This window comes from Atractosteus spatula, chromosome 7 (assembly GCF_055471065.1).
Source record: "Atractosteus spatula isolate fAtrSpa1 chromosome 7, fAtrSpa1.hap1, whole genome shotgun sequence".
In the NCBI taxonomy this organism is placed as follows: domain Eukaryota; kingdom Metazoa; phylum Chordata; class Actinopteri; order Semionotiformes; family Lepisosteidae; genus Atractosteus; species Atractosteus spatula.
Window position 1 is genome coordinate 47,223,595 of NC_142712.1, and position 20,919 is coordinate 47,244,513.

The 20,919-nt window shown below is 39.2% G+C and overlaps 1 protein-coding gene across 1 annotated transcript; it reads right to left on the bottom strand.

Moving 5' to 3' along the window:
• Positions 1–5,711: 5,711 nt before the first annotated feature.
• ap4e1 (adaptor related protein complex 4 subunit epsilon 1) lies at positions 5,712–20,846 on the bottom strand. Its single transcript, XM_088922060.1, has 21 exons — positions 20,581–20,846; positions 20,112–20,183; positions 18,220–18,343; positions 17,698–17,771; positions 17,491–17,612; positions 16,800–16,959; positions 15,414–15,580; positions 15,140–15,213; positions 14,919–15,041; positions 14,525–14,634; positions 13,990–14,133; positions 13,578–13,686; positions 11,896–12,014; positions 11,287–11,589; positions 10,780–10,891; positions 8,962–9,100; positions 8,397–8,655; positions 7,404–7,970; positions 7,112–7,302; positions 6,685–6,845; positions 5,712–5,990 (listed from the first exon to the last, which is right to left on the bottom strand). Exons 1-21 carry the CDS (start codon positions 20,719–20,721, stop codon positions 5,830–5,832), a joined length of 3,432 nt encoding a protein of 1,143 aa, XP_088778186.1. The 5' UTR covers positions 20,722–20,846; the 3' UTR covers positions 5,712–5,829.
• Positions 20,847–20,919: the final 73 nt, after the last annotated feature.

Consider the following 20,919-nt stretch of genomic DNA (forward strand, 5'->3'; position numbering starts at 1 on the left):
GAAGACATTCAGAGAGTAGTTTTAAGGAGAATGTCTTACTAGCATTAAGACCATAAAAACTGTCTTAGCAAGTAAAAAGCCTTAAACCCAAATGAAATTAAACTCACCAGCCATTGGCAGATTATATTGGGTTGAAGTAAGGAAAGTCTTCCCTCCATAGGGTTTCTCAAAGTCTGGATTTCATCCATCATATCATGACACCTACTTGTAATAAGCATCAGATAATGAAACCCCTGAAATCTGCTACATACAAATCTGACATTGAGCTGAGAGGTTGGAATTCCAAAATAAAAGTACTATGTTTTTTTAGCCTGTGAATTCTATGTTTGTTAAGTTCATACTCTTGCTCTCTTCGACTTTTTACAGCCTCAGTTATACTTTCTAAGTCTCATTTAATTGCCACTTCAAACAGCGAAGCCGGTTAAAGGTTGGCAAATGTTTCCTTCCCAGAGGATCAGCCAATTAATTCCTCTAATTAACACAAGGATGCTGTGGGAACTAACCCACCTGTTAGTAAGTGGGTAAGGAGAGCCAGCAGATGACGGTTTCTTGATGAGTCACAGGGATTGGCTGGAAATTTCCCAATGCTGTTAAATCCCTGCTTCCTCATAGTGATGACGTAAGGTGCTCTGGAACCAGGAAAAAAAATTCCAAAAAGCAGCAGTAATTAAAAAAACAGGTAATCCATTCCTCACTCCACCTATGCTTTGCAGAGGGGGGTTCATATGGACATACTGGCAATTTCCGACTTGTTAATGCCATTTGTCCCCCAAACATTTTGTCAACCATACTAGATTACTTTATCCTATTCCAGAAAGGATACATGGAAAAAAAAAGCTGATACAATAAATGGTGCAGCTGTGTTAACACAGTGTTACTATGCAAATGATTGGTGATTTAAGGAGTTTTACATACAAGCTTAACAATGTTCTCCTTCTTCGAGATATCAGAATTCACAATTACTGCATGCAATAAATAAAAAAACAACAGATGTCTGTAAAAAAGGATTTTAATATGTGCTTCAAATACTGTCTAGTTATTACATCCACCCACACAGATTGCTGGATGTCTCCAATTGATCCTACTTTAGATGTAAATTCAACACAATATTCTCCTTGTTCAGTAAATTGTAATATTTTGTTATTGCACACTGAGGACCAATTTTAAATTTCTGCTCATCCGAAACGAGAGCTTTTTGCTTATACACGATTAAAAACATTTAAAAAAATTTAGGAAAAACATTTTGAAAACTGAACTTGATTCTCAGTGCAGGAATATTTAGAGTTTGAATTTATATTCCTCAACGCTGAACACTCAATTAGAATATCATACACTAAATATTACTTGACTATATAAATACTGCAAAATCCTGAAAATCTGCCAAAGAAAAAACAAATAACTTCCCTTATCATATTTAATGTTAGTTTTTAGCTAAGTATGGAATATTACATGATTTTTATATTGTTTTTGAATTTATATACTTGGTAATGAAAATATAAATATGATATGATCAAGTGCATTGCGTCACATTATGATCAATACTGCATATTTCATTAAAATAGGGAAGGTGGCACAATGGTTAGTGTTACTGCCTCACAGCACTGGGCCCTGGGTTCAATTACTGGGGAGTTACTTGTGTGGAGTTTGTATGTTATCCCCATGTTTGTGTGGCTTCCTCCCACAGTCCAAAAACATATTGTTGGGTTAATTGGCTTCTGGAGAAATTGTCCCTGGTTTGAGTGTGTGCTTTTGTGGGTGTGCATGGCATCCTATCCAGGGTGTATCCTGCCTTGTGCCTGTTGCTTTCTAGGATATGCTCCGGCTCCCCCATCACCCTGAATTGGATGAAGTGGTTAGGATAGAGAAGGATGGATAGAAGTTATGAAAAGCAGCACCAAGTCACTCTATAAGGACAATGAATCATGGGTGGAAGGATAGATGGGACCATGCTGAACCTAAGAATTAATCTGCCATGCAAATTAGCCTAAGCCATTTTGTGTATACTGTATAAACCACCATAACTACTACACTGCTCTCAAACACGTTTGATAAATACAGTCTTGCTCTACTTTGTATATTTCTGCAGAACATCTAAGCACAACAGCTGAGTTGATCACAGAAGGCTTTTTTTCCCCAAAGCAATTATTTTGACACAGGAGAACGAGCTCCAAGGCCCACCCACACAGAGAAAATGAGCCAGTACATCAGTCTGCGGTTTTCGTATGGTTTCAGAGTGGCCACAACTGTTGGCCTTCCAAACAGGTCAAGGAAAAGGTGCATCCTTGTGTGGGAAGGGTAGCTTTTTATTTTTCCCCCTAAGAAGCACAACTGTCACTTTGATTTTGACAGATCCATGGTCACTGTGGAGCTGTGGAGAATAGTGCATTAACTGCTATTACACAATCATGAGTGGAGGGATGGATTTGCAATGTAACCTAATGCATAGTTTAAATGAAGTGGTTTCCACATATATCCTGATTAGCAATTTCAGCAAGACATAAAGATCCAAATTTTATTCTCTAACAATACACCACAAAACCCACTAATTTCAAAATAACTCATTGTCACACCCTGGGGTTGCAACAATCTGGTCTTCCTAAATTTCCCCCTTAATTCAACTGGTGAAGCAATAACTCAGTTCTTGTCCGAAACTTCTGTGTAGTTGGGCAGTTGCAGCACTACAGGGAGTTCCCTCCTATACATAAAGTGCTTTGGGTTCTCTTGGGAAGAAAACATTAATAACTTATTGCATGTGCTGCATAAATTGTTCTGTAACTCCGCTGCTGTATCTTAGATTCTGATTTTACGATCTTAGATAATTAGCTTTGTTTTTAAATATCAAATGTCAAGAAACACCAGACATGAAAATGCAGCTTCTTCATAAGAAGTCAAAAGCACAGAGAACATGAAAGAGGTGACACACAAGAAAAGTCTCTAACTCATTTGCTTGACAGCAGCTAGTGATCCATGGGTCTCATTTAGCCATTACTTAGAAGATGCCAGGTACTGGTTCCAGAGCCATGAAATCCTCCTTTTGAAATAATATGAAGGTGAACAATGCATTTACTGAAGCAATCTGAGAATGAAGTACCTCGCTAAAGTATACAACATCACAACTGGGATTTGAACCCATTACCCTCTGGGTGTGATCATGACACGAGTCACCGATGAAGGGACAGCATTCGTATACATAAACACATCATTTTAAATACCTCACATCCCACGTAGACCAAACCTGTTTCTTATAATGTTTATTTTTTAGAAAAAGTGCTTTAGCATGAAAAATAACCTATGTAGAATGCACTAAAAAAGCGCCAGATACAGCCCACATATTGTAACCGTGTGTACAAAACATAATATGACATGACCAATATTATTTAAGACTGGTATATCTGTACTACTGGCTTCACCTAAACACATTAAGCTTACATCACATGAAAGACTCATGTCACCCAAATAATGTTAAGCCCATGGGTGGGTGCTGTCTGTACTGTAATTTAGAACTGGTATAAATTTTACTGTTGACATACAGTACACCTACTCATATGTTTAACATGTTTTTAAGGATGTTTTCACAACTCGTGTTCGTCTAGTGTTTTTAAAATTATTAAAAGTGTTTGGCGCCGTCTTGTGGTACTTCTTAAAAGCATGCAATATTCCGGCCATGTTTTTTGCCTAGTTTGGACGTCACAGAAGTCTAGCGCATAAAAACGAAAAATCGACGCTTCATCTGGAGAAAATGTGATTTTATTTCTCCATTTGCAGCATCACTTTCTCTGCTTCTCTTCTAGATTACATGAAACATAATATATTTGCGGATTTGAATATTACACGTTAAAGTAAACTCACCTGAAACGCGGAAGACGCAATTCAGATAGAAATACATTATCCACCATGTTTGTTTTTTAAGAATGACAGAATGACATGAAATGCATCAGTTATTAAATGAGCCACGTGTACCACAGCAACAAAAATCGATATCCTAGTAAACTAGCAGAAAACTAGTAAACTGTTGAAACATAAGACGTTTGGTTATCTTTATCGGTGTTAAAATACAAATTATTTCATTTTGCAATTTCACCCAAAAATGTTAAAAACGTGTTATTTTAAGCGCTTTAAGTTAAAATCACACATTTAACAAATTGTTACAAAAATAAAAAGCAAACTGAAAGTTGTATGAACTATAAAAATAATTTTGAACAATTGAAATACCAGTTGTTAAGAGTCAACAATAACTAGTTCAGGTGTGTATAAGTAGTCACAAGCAAAGGCCTTAAGTATTTCACCAAAATCGTGTAGAATGACCAGAGATTAAAATAAACACACTTAATAGTAAGTAAAACTAAACATGCAGATGAAGGAAATTTATTCTTATTATTTACTGTACATATTTAGAAGATTCTTTTACTCTACAAAATATACAAAAGCCTAATACTTAAAAGTGAAATTCAACAAAAATGTGTGGCTTTAATGAAGAAAACACTAAAAGAACATGCTGACTCTGCTGAAAGGATGAAACAGGCTTATGAACATAACAAATTGTTTAAGTCTCAAAATGACACAAATGAGTTATTAAATATAATTTACACATGTTCATTCAAATGCTATCAAGCCCCAAATTTAGAACATGCTACAATTAACCAAGTAACTGCATAAGCTAATTATGAAGACTGTCTGGAAAGCCCTACAATTAAGACATATGAAAAGCTAACATTTTCATACTGGTATAATAGTACTTCAAGTGCAAAAACAATTTCTTTTTTTAGTTTGGCAGCCATATACGTCATAAAACTGCAGGCTTAAATTAATTTCAACACAAAACTTATCTTTTCAAGTGCACAAAAGCTCCAATCTGAAGATGTTTTTCACCTTCCTTCACCTCAAATTTGTGAAATTGCTTATATATGTATACGTGTAGCATTTTTTAATTATGTAGGCATGCTTTAATACTACAGTCGCTATTTTATAAGACAAAGGTCTTTTATAAATGGGCACTGATCCACAGGCAATACTGCACTTTATTCCTTCGATCGGGTACATCGGTTTCTATCTTTGGCCTTGGATTATTTTCAAACACAAGACAATTGCAGAGGCTAATAGTTTTTTATGACACTGTGTATTAAAGACATGTTAAAACTGGGTTTGGGACTCTTATTTTCATATGGGACATATACGTTTCATGTTCCTCTGTTGCTGTTTACCACAATTTTTGCAGTTAAGGTAAGTCAAAGTCTTATGGTGACAAGGTGACACAAAAGAACACATTTACATCCCCGAATTCTCACATCATCTTTGATATTAGACATCGTGGAGTTGTGCCGACTTTGAGATGACATTAGTGATATTCCTGCCTTCAATCTGCCACCCCTGCCATTCACACACAGAACATTGCATGGGTTTAGACATCATTCTGCACCTGAAACCTGCTGCACAGGTTTTGATACTGTTTATTTGCAAGCTGTTCCTTTCACTCCCTGAGATAAGGGCCGACAGTATCAATGAAGAATGCCCTTCACTCTTGACATAAAAAATATATATAACATCTGGTTAAAAAAGGTCAAGCCAATGACAGCTGCAATGTAGTTATATTCAGTGACCTGCAGCACATCTCCATTCCTTACAATTAAATCAATTGAAAAAAGAAAGCAGTGTAACCTTTAGTTTTTCTTTCTAGAACACAAAACACTTCAAGTGCAACAATCATGGGACTTTTCTTGCTTTACAAGAAGTCTTCCGTAATTCCTGCTGTCGTCTGCTCTGTTTCTTACACACGCTATTGAATGCACGTTGAACAACTGGTCTCCAGGTCAATCACAACCACAGCAGCAATCATGATTCCTGGATGGCTTTTTGGCACTGATAGATCATGCAGTCTGGGAGATAGGGTGATGGGGACCTGAGCCACACCACCAGCATTCCTGCATGGACCCGGCAGTGCAGGAGGCATGGTGTAGATGGCACCAGCTGGCATGCTACTATACCCTCTTCACCTGTGGAAAACATGACAAATTCAGTGCCAGTCTCCAAACATCTACCAAACTTTTTAAAAGGTACTACACGCGACATTCACTTTTTATGTGTTCTATGTTTTATACCAGATATGCTGTAAGGTTAAAGAATTATTTCTTATATGCCCCTTGCATCCAGGCACACTTTAAGAACGATTATGTGTGTTTTTATATAAAATACCTGGGAGCACAAAATATTCGGTCTTGTGAATTATTGAGAGCCCTCACTTCAGACAGAATATTTTCTAGTGCACAACAGCCATCACAGATTAGGCTCATCCTTGAAGAAGAAAGAAACATTGCAAACTGGCTGTCGGTATTACTCGTTTGCCATCTGCCTGTCTGATGCACCCAGGAGATCTGCCAGCACTACAGACACAACAGCTCTGTTCCTGTAGGTTTTTTTATGAGGTGCTAGCAATTCAGGATTCGTGACAAGTCCTGTTGCTAAAAATCACAGAAGCAGCTGGAAGACAACATAATGAGCTTGCTTTTTTTTTTTAAAGTCTCAATGTCTGACATACAGTACAGTACACCAAAATGCAATCTACCTCTAGCCTTTTAAAACAAAACAAAATATTTCCTAGATTCATCTCAGAAGAAAACTGCAAAAGGTTTGGAGCAAGCTTCTAAATTAGGAATCACAGGGCATTATACCGCACAGGTAACTACTTACCTATGATATCAACTACGTGAATCTGCAGTTTCTGCTTTAATGCATTCAGTGGTGTTACAAGAGAATTGATTTGATCTGACAAAAGCTTGAGATTCTGTTTCACATCATGAGTACAGGACAGCCAAAGTTTCCCATACTCTTCTGTGGACACTTTCAAGGGCCTACAAATAAAAACCACAACACTTTTCTCAGAAGAGACATAGACCAGTAACTGATCTGATTCTATGTAACCTAAACATCCTAATCTGACAATACATCAGTATGTCATCTAGTATATTTTGAGGTGGCAAACATTGTGATAAAAGCCATTTATCACTTAACTGGGGGAGCTACAAAACTCCCCCTACTAAGATGATCACTAGAACAGTCACCACAGCACATTCACCAAAGATCACATGCTTTGAAGGCAATGTGTACACCACTGTACCTGATGAAATCTGATAGCACCAAGGCCACAGAGAACTGCAATTCCCATGATCGTCCAGGTTCCGTGTGGTAAGATACTGTACCAGCAAGAGGTGCTTGTGCACATGGCTCCTCCATCACCACATTTGTTTGGAAGATCTCGACACTTTGGGGTACAAGCAATGGAAAATGGTGACTTGAGCTTTTGTAAACCTAAAAAGGAAACATCAGACATGAGCACGTCTGACTTCAGAGAACATCTTTTTCATGAATCCAATCTGAAGTTCAAAAGACTATGTAGAACAAATGCCTACCTTCAATTCTGCAGGTACCAGCTGCAGTAAAACATCCATAACAGATAATTCACTGTGGTTTTCAACAAAGAAAACTAGCACCAAGGAGTCCTCTCTGTAGATTTTACAAACTGACAGAGTCAGGCGTTCATCAGAGCACACCTTTTCAATTACTGAGCGAGTCAGCTCTGACAGTTCTGTTGGCAAATGAGAAGAGAGTCTGGACTTGGAATGTTCTGGTCTCTCTGCAGAAGGCTGCACAACCACCATATCACTGCCTGCAAACAAAGAGGCCGGGGACTGGGAGTTGAGAAGACACTCTCCCTCTTGTCTCACCTTCCCTTCTCCAGTCACACCACCCAGCTCTGTGGACTCTTTCACATCGGGAGAGTTCCTCAGTGCATGACTTGGTGTGACCAGTCCCGGGTCCTGAGCTTTAGGGCTGGGTTCCAAAATTTTATCTAAGAGGCTTTCCACTGTGCTCCGCGAGGAAACCGAAGAATCTGAAAATTTGTCGTCAGCACCAGGAGACTCCTGAGCTTTGTTCTTCCGTCGGAATCGTTGTGAAGCCACCTCCGATTTACCCATCTGTACACAGAACAAGATCAATCACATTTTCTTTCGTTATGTCTAAGGAATTATATATTGTTGGCTTTTCTCTTGGTATTGCAAGCGCAAGTAATCCTGCATAAAATTTTAAAAAGATAGCATTAGGGATTTTTAAAATACTGTAAAAGGCAACTCACCGGGAAAGTGAGGATCTTGCATCAAAAGAAAGCTAGCAAATCAATAAAAAAGATAGGCCTAAAGGGCTCTGCTCATTTGCATTTCCTTTTGTTTTCTTTACACATCTTTCTACATCTGGAATCACCAATTGATGAACCTCATACCAGCACAAGAGGAATTAGAAATATGCTCACTTCCCTCTGTCTCAGAGGCCAGACTAAATCTGGCAGTGGACTATAGAACTGGGATCTTAAGTTCCAAAATAAGTGCTTTTAATGGTCCACTCACCAGGCACAAAGAATTGTGTGATCCCAGCCCTACAAACAGGGATGAAGCCAGTTGCTGCCTCTCCTGGTCCTGCTCTGGTGTAGCCTCATTGATCCTGCACTCCTGTGGAGTTGTTCCCTCCATGTTGGGAGACTGAGCTGGTGTTCTTGCGGGCTTGGACAAAGGCTTCAACGCACTCTCTTCTGGAGCCTCCTTCTGAGGTAGGTACCCCTCTTTACCCCACACCTTCCTCACCCCCTCCAGCTTCAGGGTGCTGGAACTGCAAATCAAACGATTCAGCTTCAAGCGCAGTCTGAAAATTACCTGTTTCTTAATTTTGCTTTCTTTCATCTATCCTCTGCATATTACTTAGAATGCCTTCATTATGAGCAAAATGTTTCTCTTTCACTTGCTTCCCGCCACTTTAAAGACAGCAGTCAAAAACTCGAAAAGGTATATAAAACAAACAGCACCTAGTGCTGCCTCTATTGTAAGAGGAATAAATGGTTTTGCACAATCCTGATCCTTATAAACAGCATTTCCCTTTCAGTAAATCATGGTAACTCACATGCTGCCCTAAACATACCTTCCCTTCTGTGCCATCTCTGCACTGTTCCCCGAGAGCCCGGAGCTCAGAGAGAGGCCTGAGGGAGACTGCCTGCCTGTGATGCTACAGGAGGACAGGCTCACAGGTAAGGACAGTGAATAAGGCTCATAATTCAATGCTGAAAGGAAAAGGAAAACAAACAGAGTAAAAAAAAAACTCAACGTGTTCTGATGAGGCTTTAAACAAACCTCATCTTAAAAAAGGCAGTGAGGATACAGCTTGTCTGAATAGGATGATTATCTCGTCATCTGTTAACCTTTTCTGGATTCTGCAATGTCATGAAAATAACCAAGATCAAGAGAGGTAACCCTGAGGGTGGGCTGCTTCTTTTCATGTTAATGTAAAGTGTGACAGGATCATTGCATCCTGTGTCTCATTACCTTTTGCACTCTCTTTGTATCTTAATGCAACCTGACAGCTTTAATTTACTTTTGTCCTCTTTTTTTTCCCCCCCAAGTTCTCCATTCCATCAATGCAAATCCACGCATACACCCTATCAAATGACATTACGGCGACACGGAAAAAATATATTTTCACCACTGATACATAGGAAATACTATATGGTAAGACAGTATTTTTACACATCTCTGCTTTTTAAAGCAATTGGTTTTATCTGCTATGAATTATGAATCTACTAAAAATAGATGAAAAAATGAATATATACGGAAATAAGAAAATAATATATTGAAATGCATATGGTGCTCTGAAGAGGTACAATATTTAAACTGGTGCACTGTCTTCTGAAAAGAATATGGAAAGTCAGAAATGAAAATAATACAGTTTATAATTTTGATATCGATATAAAAAATGTCCAAGGCTGGAAAATACAGTTTTGCCTGATGGCAAGTGCTATAACATCTGTATTCTGGTATAAGTTCCCAATGGGCCACATGCCACTGTATTCTGCTAATCACTGTTGTCAAGAAGCGCAATAAAGAAAGCACAAAAACCCACTGACAAACTTCAAGAATGAGTACCTGAAGCAGAAAAGGTGTAGGTTACACAAAAACCTTTTGAGCCACATGTGCGTGTCCAATGGCAATGGCAAACCAGTATATAAGAGGTTAAGCCTGATACCTTGGCCACAGTTGCTGTCAGTTCTGCTGTTGTGTGTATTTTGTACTGATTAACTAGGTTGCCCAGATCCATTGCATATTAACAGCTATTGTTTCCTTCTGAAGCAGGTGCACAAACTCCATAGGAATTAATCATTAATTACAAGTAAGGGCATACTGTTAAAAGACACAGGGGAGTGTCTAAAGAGGAACTATGTACACCAGATTGTACAATACCCAGTGCAATGCAGCCAGAACATGGGGGTTAACACAATTACATTTTTTTAATGATGCCATGGGGCCTTTAATCATTAATAACCAAGTACTCATGACCTTGGATTAATCTCAACCAAAGGACAGCACCTCCTACACCACAGTGTCCCCAAATAACCATAGTGTGATACTGGTTTGGGAATTCTTGTCCAATTAATTACCAAGAAGAGCACCACCCGACTGGTCCAACTACACTGTTTTCCTTAGATGTCTTCTATCCCTTCTGAGATCTGATGAGATCAATCTACAAGGTACTGTTCAGAGTAGGTAGAAGAGCTAACATACAGACAACTAAAATTGTGTATTTGTGCAAAGCACATAGAAATCTCTGATTTTGTCAATCATTTTTAATCACAAACGATCACTTAGGAAAAATGAATATGCTATCCCAAATCTTTTCCCCTGCTTCATACTTCATTATAAAATGACTTTAAAGTAAGGCTGAACACTTTCAAGTGGGCGATTGCACCTTTCTCCTGGGAGAGCTCCTCTTGTCTCTGGTGATGAGGTTTATAAGGTGCTGCACCAGAAGCCAGGGCCTCAGACACAAAGCCATCCAGAAATGACAGTGAGGTGTCCACCTGCATTAACAGAGATAATAACAAATAGGAGGAAGTGCACAAGAGTAAATCTCTGGCGCTGCATGCATTGCTCCGAGCAAAAAGAGGCCTGCCTGGTGTAGCGCATTCTCAGACCTGTCAGGCCCAGACAGTTATCAAATGACTTCAAAGTGAGGCTGAAAACAAGTTATTGTCAGAATACTGCTGAACTGACACTAGTTACAATTTAGGAAATGAAAGCATAAGTGTAATACCTATAAGATACAATCACTACAAGACTATTCTGCATAAAACACTTTGAAGTTGCTTTCCTTTAGTTAAAAGAACCAGAGAAAAGACAGATTTTCGTTACATCTGAGCTATGTTTGGAGCCATGGCTCAACCTTTAAAGCCTCCATTTTCAGCTACAGAAATACCTCTAGATCTTCACAGCTGGCATCCAGGGGCAGAACTTGGCTCATCAAGTCTCTGTCCTCAGTCAGGTGCCTCAGCTCGAAAGCGCACTGCCGCAGGACTGTGTCCAGGGAGGTGCTGTATTTGAGTGCCACTGCACTAGCCGTTTTGGTGCATGTTGTGCCACTTGACAGTTTTGTAATGGCTGCCATAATCCAACCTTTGGTTTCAGGGGTGACCGAACTCTGATCCAGCGATCTTGCCAGTTTATTAAGCACCACCTCATACCCTGTCTCCGATTTCAAATAGGAGTACTCTCCCAAAACCTAAGGAAGGAAAACTTAATTGTAACTAAATTGTATGCAATCCAGTAATCCCAACTGCTCTTTATACAGATATTTTATTAAGTAATTTCCTAACACTGCAAACACTCCCAAACTATATCAAATGTGCCAAAAGTAAAGTAACCAAGCACATCAACAAAGGTGGTTCTTCTACGTGGTGGATCAAGGTAAGGAGAAAGTCAACATTGTGTTAAATAACAAAAAATGACATGACTCAATCTCTAGACAACCCAAGAAAAGGAGACATGGACTATAGCAATTTAACAGAAATGCTACGGTGCCCCTTACCCAGCTCATAACTTGAAGAAAACGTTGAGGAAAGTGAACATTGTCTTGTTCGAGAAGGGAGAGATACGAATCGACTGCATACAGCCTCAACTGCCTGTCTTCTTCTTCATTGTCAAAGCCTGGTGGGAAAGCTACTGATTAATGTTTATTTAGGTTACGTGCCAAACCATCTCAACAAGCAGAAGTCAAAACGACGTCAGCTGTGAGAGAAACTGAAGCCTGTTGCTGAGGCAGTATCTGAAAGAGAACTGACAGGCTATTCATAGAGGGCTGGGAATGAACGAAAAACAAGCTGCTTTGTTTTGATTCGCAGGCAGGTTGTCAGATCTCTGTATACATTTACCAGTTCTTTGCTCGCTCTTTCTCAAAACAAAACTGGCTATTTTTACAGTCCAGGAAAGTGCTGTCATGGACAAACATCTGATGATTTGCCTCAGAAAACAAAGAAGATGGCAGAAAGACCAGGGGTCCAATGGTCCAAAACACTTCTTGCATGCGTTTTCTTTAAAATAGAAAATCATTTCAAACATAGGAAGCTGTGTTAAAGGGCAGAAGTAAACACCAAAAATGTTCAATAGTACTACAATCCTGTAACGCATACAGTCCTATTTCAACTTCTATTGGAATGAAAAAGACCAATGTTTGCGATTTAGAAATGAAGAACAGTACTACAAAACTTGCCTTTTACAGTAATAGTTCTTGTGGGTTTAATACCAAGGAAACCTAAGGTTTTACTGTACTGTCAGATTAATATACTCAAATATTAATCCACATCCATGAATTACATTGCCTTTATTCATCCCAGAGTAATGCTAAATAATCTATAGAGAGACCACTAACACTTTTGTGTGTTGATTGAACATCTCAAATTTTCTGTCATAATTAACAAATAAAACCCATTTTTTTTGCCTGCTACATAGAAAGAGGAAGACAACTGTATTCATCGGACAGCAGATAATTTACAGCAGTTAGCAGCAACTGACTGACACTAAATCTATTTCCCATAGGTGTTACCAGTTGACGAAAGCTTTACATTTTTTAGATTCTCTAAGTACTGTGGCATTACACGGGGGCCTGCCCAGTGTGCAGGCGGAGCCCTGTAGGGAGGGCGACGCCAGGCCTTTGTAGTAGCTGTTTCAGCTACTAGAAGATGAACCACAGCTGTGCAGGTCCTATAAAGGCTCACAGGACACCCCCCGAAGCGACAAGCAGGGACCACCCCCAGAACAGGAGTATCTTTTCACCAGCAGTCCCAGAGGGGATTGTACCCACGTAAATTGTTATTTTTCTTTTTGCCTGTCCCGTCACGTATCTTCACCGGGGCAGGCACACCTTTTTCCACACTGAGTTCTTATTTTGTTTTTGGCCTGACGCACCCTGCTCTGCCAGACCGGACCCCTCGGGACAGAAGAAACCCAGACTGGTCACCGCTGTGCTAAGCGGCTTCCTTTCCCCAGGCTGGACCCTGTGGCATGGCGCAAGCCCAGCCTGGATATCGCGAGGCACAGCGGTACACCTTTCTTTTTGCTTTTCGTTCCATTTTTTTCACCTTTTTTGTGTTATTTTCAGTTGCTGCTAACCTCACACCGGTGCTCGCCGCAGCTCCGCCCCCTCCCACACTGTTACACTACAGAACAAGTTCTGGGAAATGAAGTGACACTTAAGCAATTTCAATCTCTTACCTTCAGCCAGGAGCCTCAGGAAATTATTAGGGATATCTGGTTGCATCATGTCCCCACCCAGGGAGAAAACTGTATTCATTGTCTGTATAAACCACCCATTGCTTGGGGCATATGTGCAGAAATGTATAGGAAAAAAAACAATTTATTTAAAAAAATATCTGACTGAAAAAGCACCTACTCATTTTTATGAGTACATTAATCAACCATATTTTAGATTTATAGTAAGAATCTATATGTACAACATATCTGTAATCACATAACTACAACATACAACTGCAATCACAGGCCTCTCTCTTTATGTCAGTATCCAGCCTGGAGCAGGCACTGAAGTTAACAAGACTTTTACAAAGTTGGATCGGGCTAGGCATTGCTCAGTGGTCTTGCAGTTAAATCACCAACTACTCAGGAAAGGATATTTCTCAGCCAGCTCTGCCACTTTTCCCACCAGGTTGATGGTTGTATATTCATCTTTACTCTGTCTCAGAAAATCCAGCATCTTCTCCACAATGATGGTCACATTCTGGGCGTTGGTAATCCGATAGAGCAGCTCCAGCGTCTGTAAAAAAAAGTCCAAATATTTTAAGTATATTCAGCTGCACTAAAGATCTAACAGGAGCCTTGAATGTGAACTCATGCAAAGATTTTATTTAAGATATTTAATGTTAGGCTTCAGTTTCCAAAACTGCACACAGTAGATCATGAAATTCTTCTCCTTATATAGAAGACTACACTTTCCTTTTCACACAAATGTCAATTTTAACTATAATATCAGAAACCAAGTCCTAAATTCATTGGGTGACATAAGCAGAACTTTCTGATGGTAAAGGAAATGAATCAAGCTTTTTTGATTTGTGCTGGCTAAAGCTTCATCTCAATCATACAAACTTTATTCTCAAACTGCGCATCATTGTGAATCCAAATCAGGCAAAGCAGAAGAAGCTCTTCACCTCTCTCCTGATAATGGGGTCAGGGTGATCCAGGCACTCAATGATTGTCATCTGATGCTGAAGGGCTAGATTAGCATCCTGCTGGACTACAAAGGTAAGTGCTTTCAATCCTAAATTAGAAAGACACATCCAGCTGTTAGTGACAGTTAGTGACTTATGTTTGACTCAGAAATGAAACTCCAAGAGAAGGATCAATGACAATACACTTTAAAAAAATAAAACTTTATCAGTATTTCTCTGTAGATAGCCACAGAAGAGAGGATGTATTTCAAATTTCTAAAACATGCTTATAGTCCTCCAAAAAACGAAATCATAATCTCATAATGTATAGAATGCTGCGGCTAATAATTCCCAAATGCATCACATAAGGTACTTCAATGTACATTTTACTTACCTAGGTATTTTAGATTAATTTTGGGTGACAAAACAAACTTTCCAATGCACTGAGCAGCTTTTTCCAACAAATCTGAATTTGGGCTGATTGTGTAGACAGTCCTCACACACTCATACAAAATAGCTGGGGAGATAAGAAAGGTAAATTTACAGTCTTAAGTAAACCATACCTATGCAAATTGTATATTTATGCAATAGAAACTAACAATCAGTTTAACGTACCATAAGTAATATTATGATTCATTTCAGCCCTTCGCAGAGACTCGTCCAAGACATCGTACATTATTTCACTCGCACTGCAAACCAAAAAGAAAAACATGTAAAACTATAATATAGTCATTCAAAACGCAGTGTTAAGGTCTAGATTAGGCATGATCATAATTGTTAACATTACACATCTGTAAGCATGTTGCTCTTTTACGCCTGTAAGAGGGAATGAGTCCAGATGTGTCTGGCCATGCAATAACAACTCCAGTGTCAGAGTGAGTTACCTCACCTCGGGTCATCCTTCCCCAGCAATGCCAGGACCCTGAGCAGCTGAATCTGCAGCCAGGGAGCTGGAACACTGTGGTAATTGAAGTCAATGGGGAGCTTCCCCCCCACCACTTGTCTGAGGATTGTTATAAAGCTACCCGTCAGATCTTTAAAGCCACCTGGGTTCTCCTGAAATGAAAAAAAATCAGCATACTGGTAAAAACAGCTCTTGTTTTGTGTACAGGGCAGTCATTAGCTAGCTGCCTCTAGATTTGTTTTCTGTAAACAGAATAAACAATTCTATGTGTTATTTTAAGGCTTGTTACCATCTCCCTCCTTCACTACAAGGTCAAATCTCCCTGCTTGACACACCCCACACAAGACAAATTCTTATTGACGACAGCCATTTATTTTACTTTCATTTCTAGGCAAGAACAAACACAAAGGAAAAAATGTATATTTTCCTTTAAAACATTGCCTTTATTCAATTTAAGAAAAAAAAGCCCAACATCTTGAAGCAACTGGGCCAGTAATAGATGACTAAAAATGCCAGAAGTTGGTTAAATTTTTTACTCAATTCAAATTTTATTTCATCAAAGATTTAAAATCATAAAATTCTGCAGAAATACATTAATGTCTCTAGAAGGTAAACATACAAAACAGAAATTACCTCTTTTTAGTTGCCAAGTTTGTAAGAATTACAGCACATGCGTCTTCCATACCAGTTATGTTTATTACAAATTTTGAAGGAAATTCTGGTAAATTTCTGGTAGGAAAGCAGGAAACATTTCCTACCACGTTTTACTGCTGTGTGGCAACTGTGCAACCAGATATAGTTAAACGAAATCACATCTTCACTGAATGAGGTTTTAAACAAACGTTTTTAAAAAGTACAGTGGCCAGGTGGCTCAAATGGTAAAAGCTCTGAGAGCCTGATGGCAGTTTGAGTTCTAAGATCAAGGCAGCCATATTACACACAAACTGAGACTGGGGTTCTCCAAAGGGTGGCACACTAATATCTCAGCTCCCAACAGGATACAGCCGGGGTTAGTCAGCCAGGGCTCTCTCAGCAACACAGCTACCCCTGCAGCCTCCTGGGCCTTTGCAGGAACGTGGTGCCATCTGTGAGGGACATGCCTCTTCTGCATTCAGCCCTGGACCTCCAGAAACCCTCTATGGCTGTGTTGCCCGTTACATGTTAAAAAAGACAAGTGGCTTGAAGGTGGGCATGGTGATGTCTACCCACACTTCCTCATTCACCCCTGTGTGCGGTTGTGGGGTTCACAGATGCAAAAAACACACAGCTGATACATATAATTCCAAAGACAGTAACTGGCAATTTCAAAACAAAATACTGAAATGCACAACAATATTCATTTTGTTACCCGATGTAATTAACCCACCTCACCTTGATCATCTGCAAGTAAATGTGCAAAGAGGCCGTCATTACCCCAGGGTCCTTGTCACACAGGGCTTTCCGAAACTTGTCATGGATGTGCTGCACCTGATTGGGGGCAATAAGATAGAACTTGTAGAGGGCGAGCACAGCCTTCCTCCGGATTATCTCTCTGCAAGGCGAAAAATAAAACACTGTCAAATTGTATTGCCTCTTCCTGAAAAACCGTAGGAGAAAATGTTAATTGGCTACCATAAATCAAATACAACCACACACAGTGAAAACATAAATTGGTTCCAAAATAAAACTGGAACAGGCTACTCAGTCATGTTGTTGAAACCAATACCCTGGTGTCTTTCAAGAAGCAGCTGAATTAGATCTTTGAGTTAATTATCAGGAGCTACTGTAGATGGGATGACAGAACCTCTCTTATGCTCTTATAACTGCATGCTCCTCAATACCGGAGATGGAAGCAGTTTGTTAACATAGTGGAATGCTGACTGTAGTACTTTTCATATACAAGCCAGCAAATAACGTGTAAGAAAAAAATCTGTCTCAGCATCGTTATGCAAATTTCACATCTCTGTCTTTTATACTTGTTGATTTTAAAGAAAATCCATCCACTCCTCTGTTTGGAAAAACAGCACCTGCCCCTTTTGTTCAGTCCCCCCACCCCCAGAAAAAAGTTATTTGTAAATCATACTTTGAATGTGTTAACTTGTCCTCAACGAGTGGAAGAACAGCAGGTATCATGTCTTTCGGAAAAATCTGACTGGCCACAGTCAGAGCCATGCAAACCTCAATGAGATTTGTACTTTGCAAATCCTAAAACAGAAAATAAAACACTTGTTACCCAGGATATATTTGGAAGTTTTAAAAAATGCTCCTAAGATTGTTTAGAGTACAATACCTTTAGTACTGTGTTCACAAGCAGGAGCAATAGGTCATGGCTTTCATTCAGGAATAGCGACACAGCAAGGTAACCTGAGAATACATAACTATTTCAGTACTTAAAAAACATCTCAGCTGTGACAACTGACTAATAGTCAAGGCAATATGACATATGGACACAGAGATGAATAAGAAGACGACTTACACATTTCATGCTGGAAACAAAACTGAAACCAATGCAAGAAATAAGAAAATAACCATTTTAATACTCAATAAGACAGGAAAAAACTGTTTATAGAATGAAGACAGTGCACATATGTCTTAAAAATTAAATACACACAGTTAGATACGAAGCATTTGTATATAGTTTACTCTATGGAGTCATTTTCTCAGAGTTTTTTTTTGCCGCCATCTTTATTTTCAGAGTGCAAATATGTTATTTAAAGGTAATGAGTAATTTAATGAAAGTAAAATTGAGAAATTAGGAGAAACAATGAAAGTTAAGTTTATAATTGAGAACACTACACACTGCAGAACTTACCAACTCTCTTTTCCAAAACACTTCCCTGCTGGGCTAATTTAATGGCATGAATGTAACTGAAAGAGGCCTCATATCCCAACATTTCACAATAGATTGCTCTCACCATAATTTCTTTCATCTGCCTCTGAAATAAAATAATAAATTCCACAATATCAAAACACTGTGACAAGAACGCATTTGTAAGGGTCTCATTGGTTGATTTCTTATCTGCTGTTATTACAATACAACCATCATTGCTTGCACAAAAACTCTCAGAGCATTTCAGTTCAATTCACAGGAACATAAGATGGGGCCCAGATTTCTTAAACAGGTCTCAGAAGGTCAGATTGGGAAAATGGTTACCTGACACTTGCTACACTTCCACTGGATCACAACAAAGCTGTGTCTTGCCCCCCCTACTGTCCATTTTGTACACTAACAATTTTAAGAGGAAGCTCACAGAAAGACATCCCATTCCATTTAATAATTTAATTAATTGCTTACACTTATATAGCATTTTTTTAACACTCCACTTTAAAGCACTTTACAGGTAATGGGGACTCCCCTCCACCATCACCAATGTGCAGCCCCCATCTGGATGATGCGACGGCAGCCATAGTGCACCAGAACGCTCACCACACACCAGCTATCAGTGGGGAGGAGAGCAGAGTAATGAAGCCAATTCAAGATGGGGATTATTAGGAGGCCATGATTGGTAAGGGCCAATGGGAAAGTTGGCCAGGATGCCGGGGTTACACCCCTACTCTTTTCGAGAAACACCCTGGATTTTTAATGACCACAGAGATTCAGGACCCTGGTTTTATGTCTCATCTGAAGGACGACACCTGTTTACAATATAGTGTCCCCGTCACTAAACTAGGGCATTAGGACCGACATGGACCGCAGGGTGAGCTCCACCTGCTGGCCCCACTAACACCTCTTCCAGCAAGAACCTTAGTTTTTCCCAGAAGGTCTCCCATCCAGGTACTGACCAGGCTCACACCTGCTGAGCTTCAGTGGGTTGCCAGCTGTTGCTGATAAAACAACCCTGGCCAACTTATTAAATGACCCAGAAAATAATCATACGGCCATTCTAAACAATTTTATAAAATGGTGTGATGAGTTCTCTTTCAAGTCTTGAAAACAAAAGAAATGGTCATTGATTTTAGGACAAATGCAAGATTCCTCCAACCTACTGTAATCAACAGTCAATGTAGTCAATGACTACAAGTACTTGGGACTAGTCATAGAAAAAAACAGAAGATGGGACAAATGTTGTAACACCATTTATAAAAAACACCAGAAGTAACGCTTTTTTCTTTGAAAAGTCAGCTATTTTAAGGTAGATAGAACTATTTTTTCTCCAAGTCATTTCTTGAAAGCATCTTAACATACTGTCTCGCTTGTTTGTTTGGCAACATCAGTACCATTAATTGTAAAAAGCTGGGGGAAATTAGAGAAAACAGTAACAAAATGATTTAGGCAAATCAAATCAACTTAAATATCCTCTACAAACAAAAGGCTATAAAAACACAGAGAGCATTACAGAGTGCGCGTCTCACCCCCTCCACCGTGAATTTGCACTACTCCTATCTAGGAGACACCTCTGTGTCCCCAGGTGTAACAGACTCAAGAAATCTTTCATCGCTGCTGCAACCTCTCTCAAACAATGTACAGTAACTCTCTTATCTCTTATAACACTATTATATTGTCTTCTCTGTTGGTAATGTTTGTCTTCCTTATTTTTATTGTTGTACTGGACTGTGCTGTAAAAGAACCCACCCAGAAAATAATAAACTTGAATTGAATGCTACCGTCTTTCTAGAACTGAACAGTGCTTCTGTACAGTATATCTGTCTTAGATTGTCTCCGCAATTGCACTCAAAATGATTCACCTCATACCGCATACTTACCAGAGTCGTGTTAGGCGATGACGCTTGTTCCCTTATTGCAGACAATTCCTTTTTAATCAGTTTTTCCTCTTCCTAAAATGAAAGGCAGAGTAATGTGTTTTACCGCAAAACGCTGAGAAAATTAACAGCAGTTTTTTTTTCCATTAGAAATGATAAAAAAGTGACTTTGTAAAAAACCGCAAAAGGTTTGACTGTGGTTTCATAGATCATCTAATAAACAAGAACCCGAGCAGACTTAAGCCATGACGCTGCTGTTCCTCGTATCCATCTCGAGACACATTGTAAACAATATTATTTTTATGCAAAGGAACAAGCAAAGGTTAATTTTATCCTGAAAAGTACCACGAAAAAAACCGTTTCGACAAATGTCGCCAAAGACTGCAGTTAAAGACGCTTCAGACTCTACAGATTGAGTTACAACAGTGTAAGACCACAGCTGTAAATACCGCTGAAAGCAAGTTTTACTCACATGTTTGGAAGTCAGTTCAGTGATATTCCTTATCAGGCTTCCTAATTTTGAAGTAAGAGAAAGTTTTCCAGCTCCAGGCTGCGAATCCAAAAACAGAAGGCTTGGAATAGCAGTTAGTGTCTTCTCAACTACATCACTCATTGCAGCTGCTTCACATCAAAGAAAAGTAGATTTCGAAAAGCTGCACAATTAAAACAAAAACATATAAATCGATGCTGGGCAAATTCAATTCATTTACTATCATTCAAGACAGAATGCCATTTTGCAAAAACGTCATTTCCTGTTAGTTTGGAAGCAAAACTTTATGTAAAATATAAACAGTCCAAAGACTTATAATGC

Bases quoted from the DNA above. Each gene is read 5' to 3' on its own strand.
- ap4e1 (XM_088922060.1), bottom strand. From the start codon at position 20,721: ATGAGTGATGTAGTTGAGAAGACACTAACTGCTATTCCAAGCCTTCTG. The intron at 18,344-20,111 runs GTAAGTATGCGG...ATTTTATTTCAG, and splicing joins CATCGCCTAACACGACTCTG to AGGCAGATGAAAGAAATTAT. The intron at 11,590-11,895 runs GTAAGGGGCACC...TTCCTTCCTTAG, and splicing joins TTCTTCAAGTTATGAGCTGG to GTTTTGGGAGAGTACTCCTA.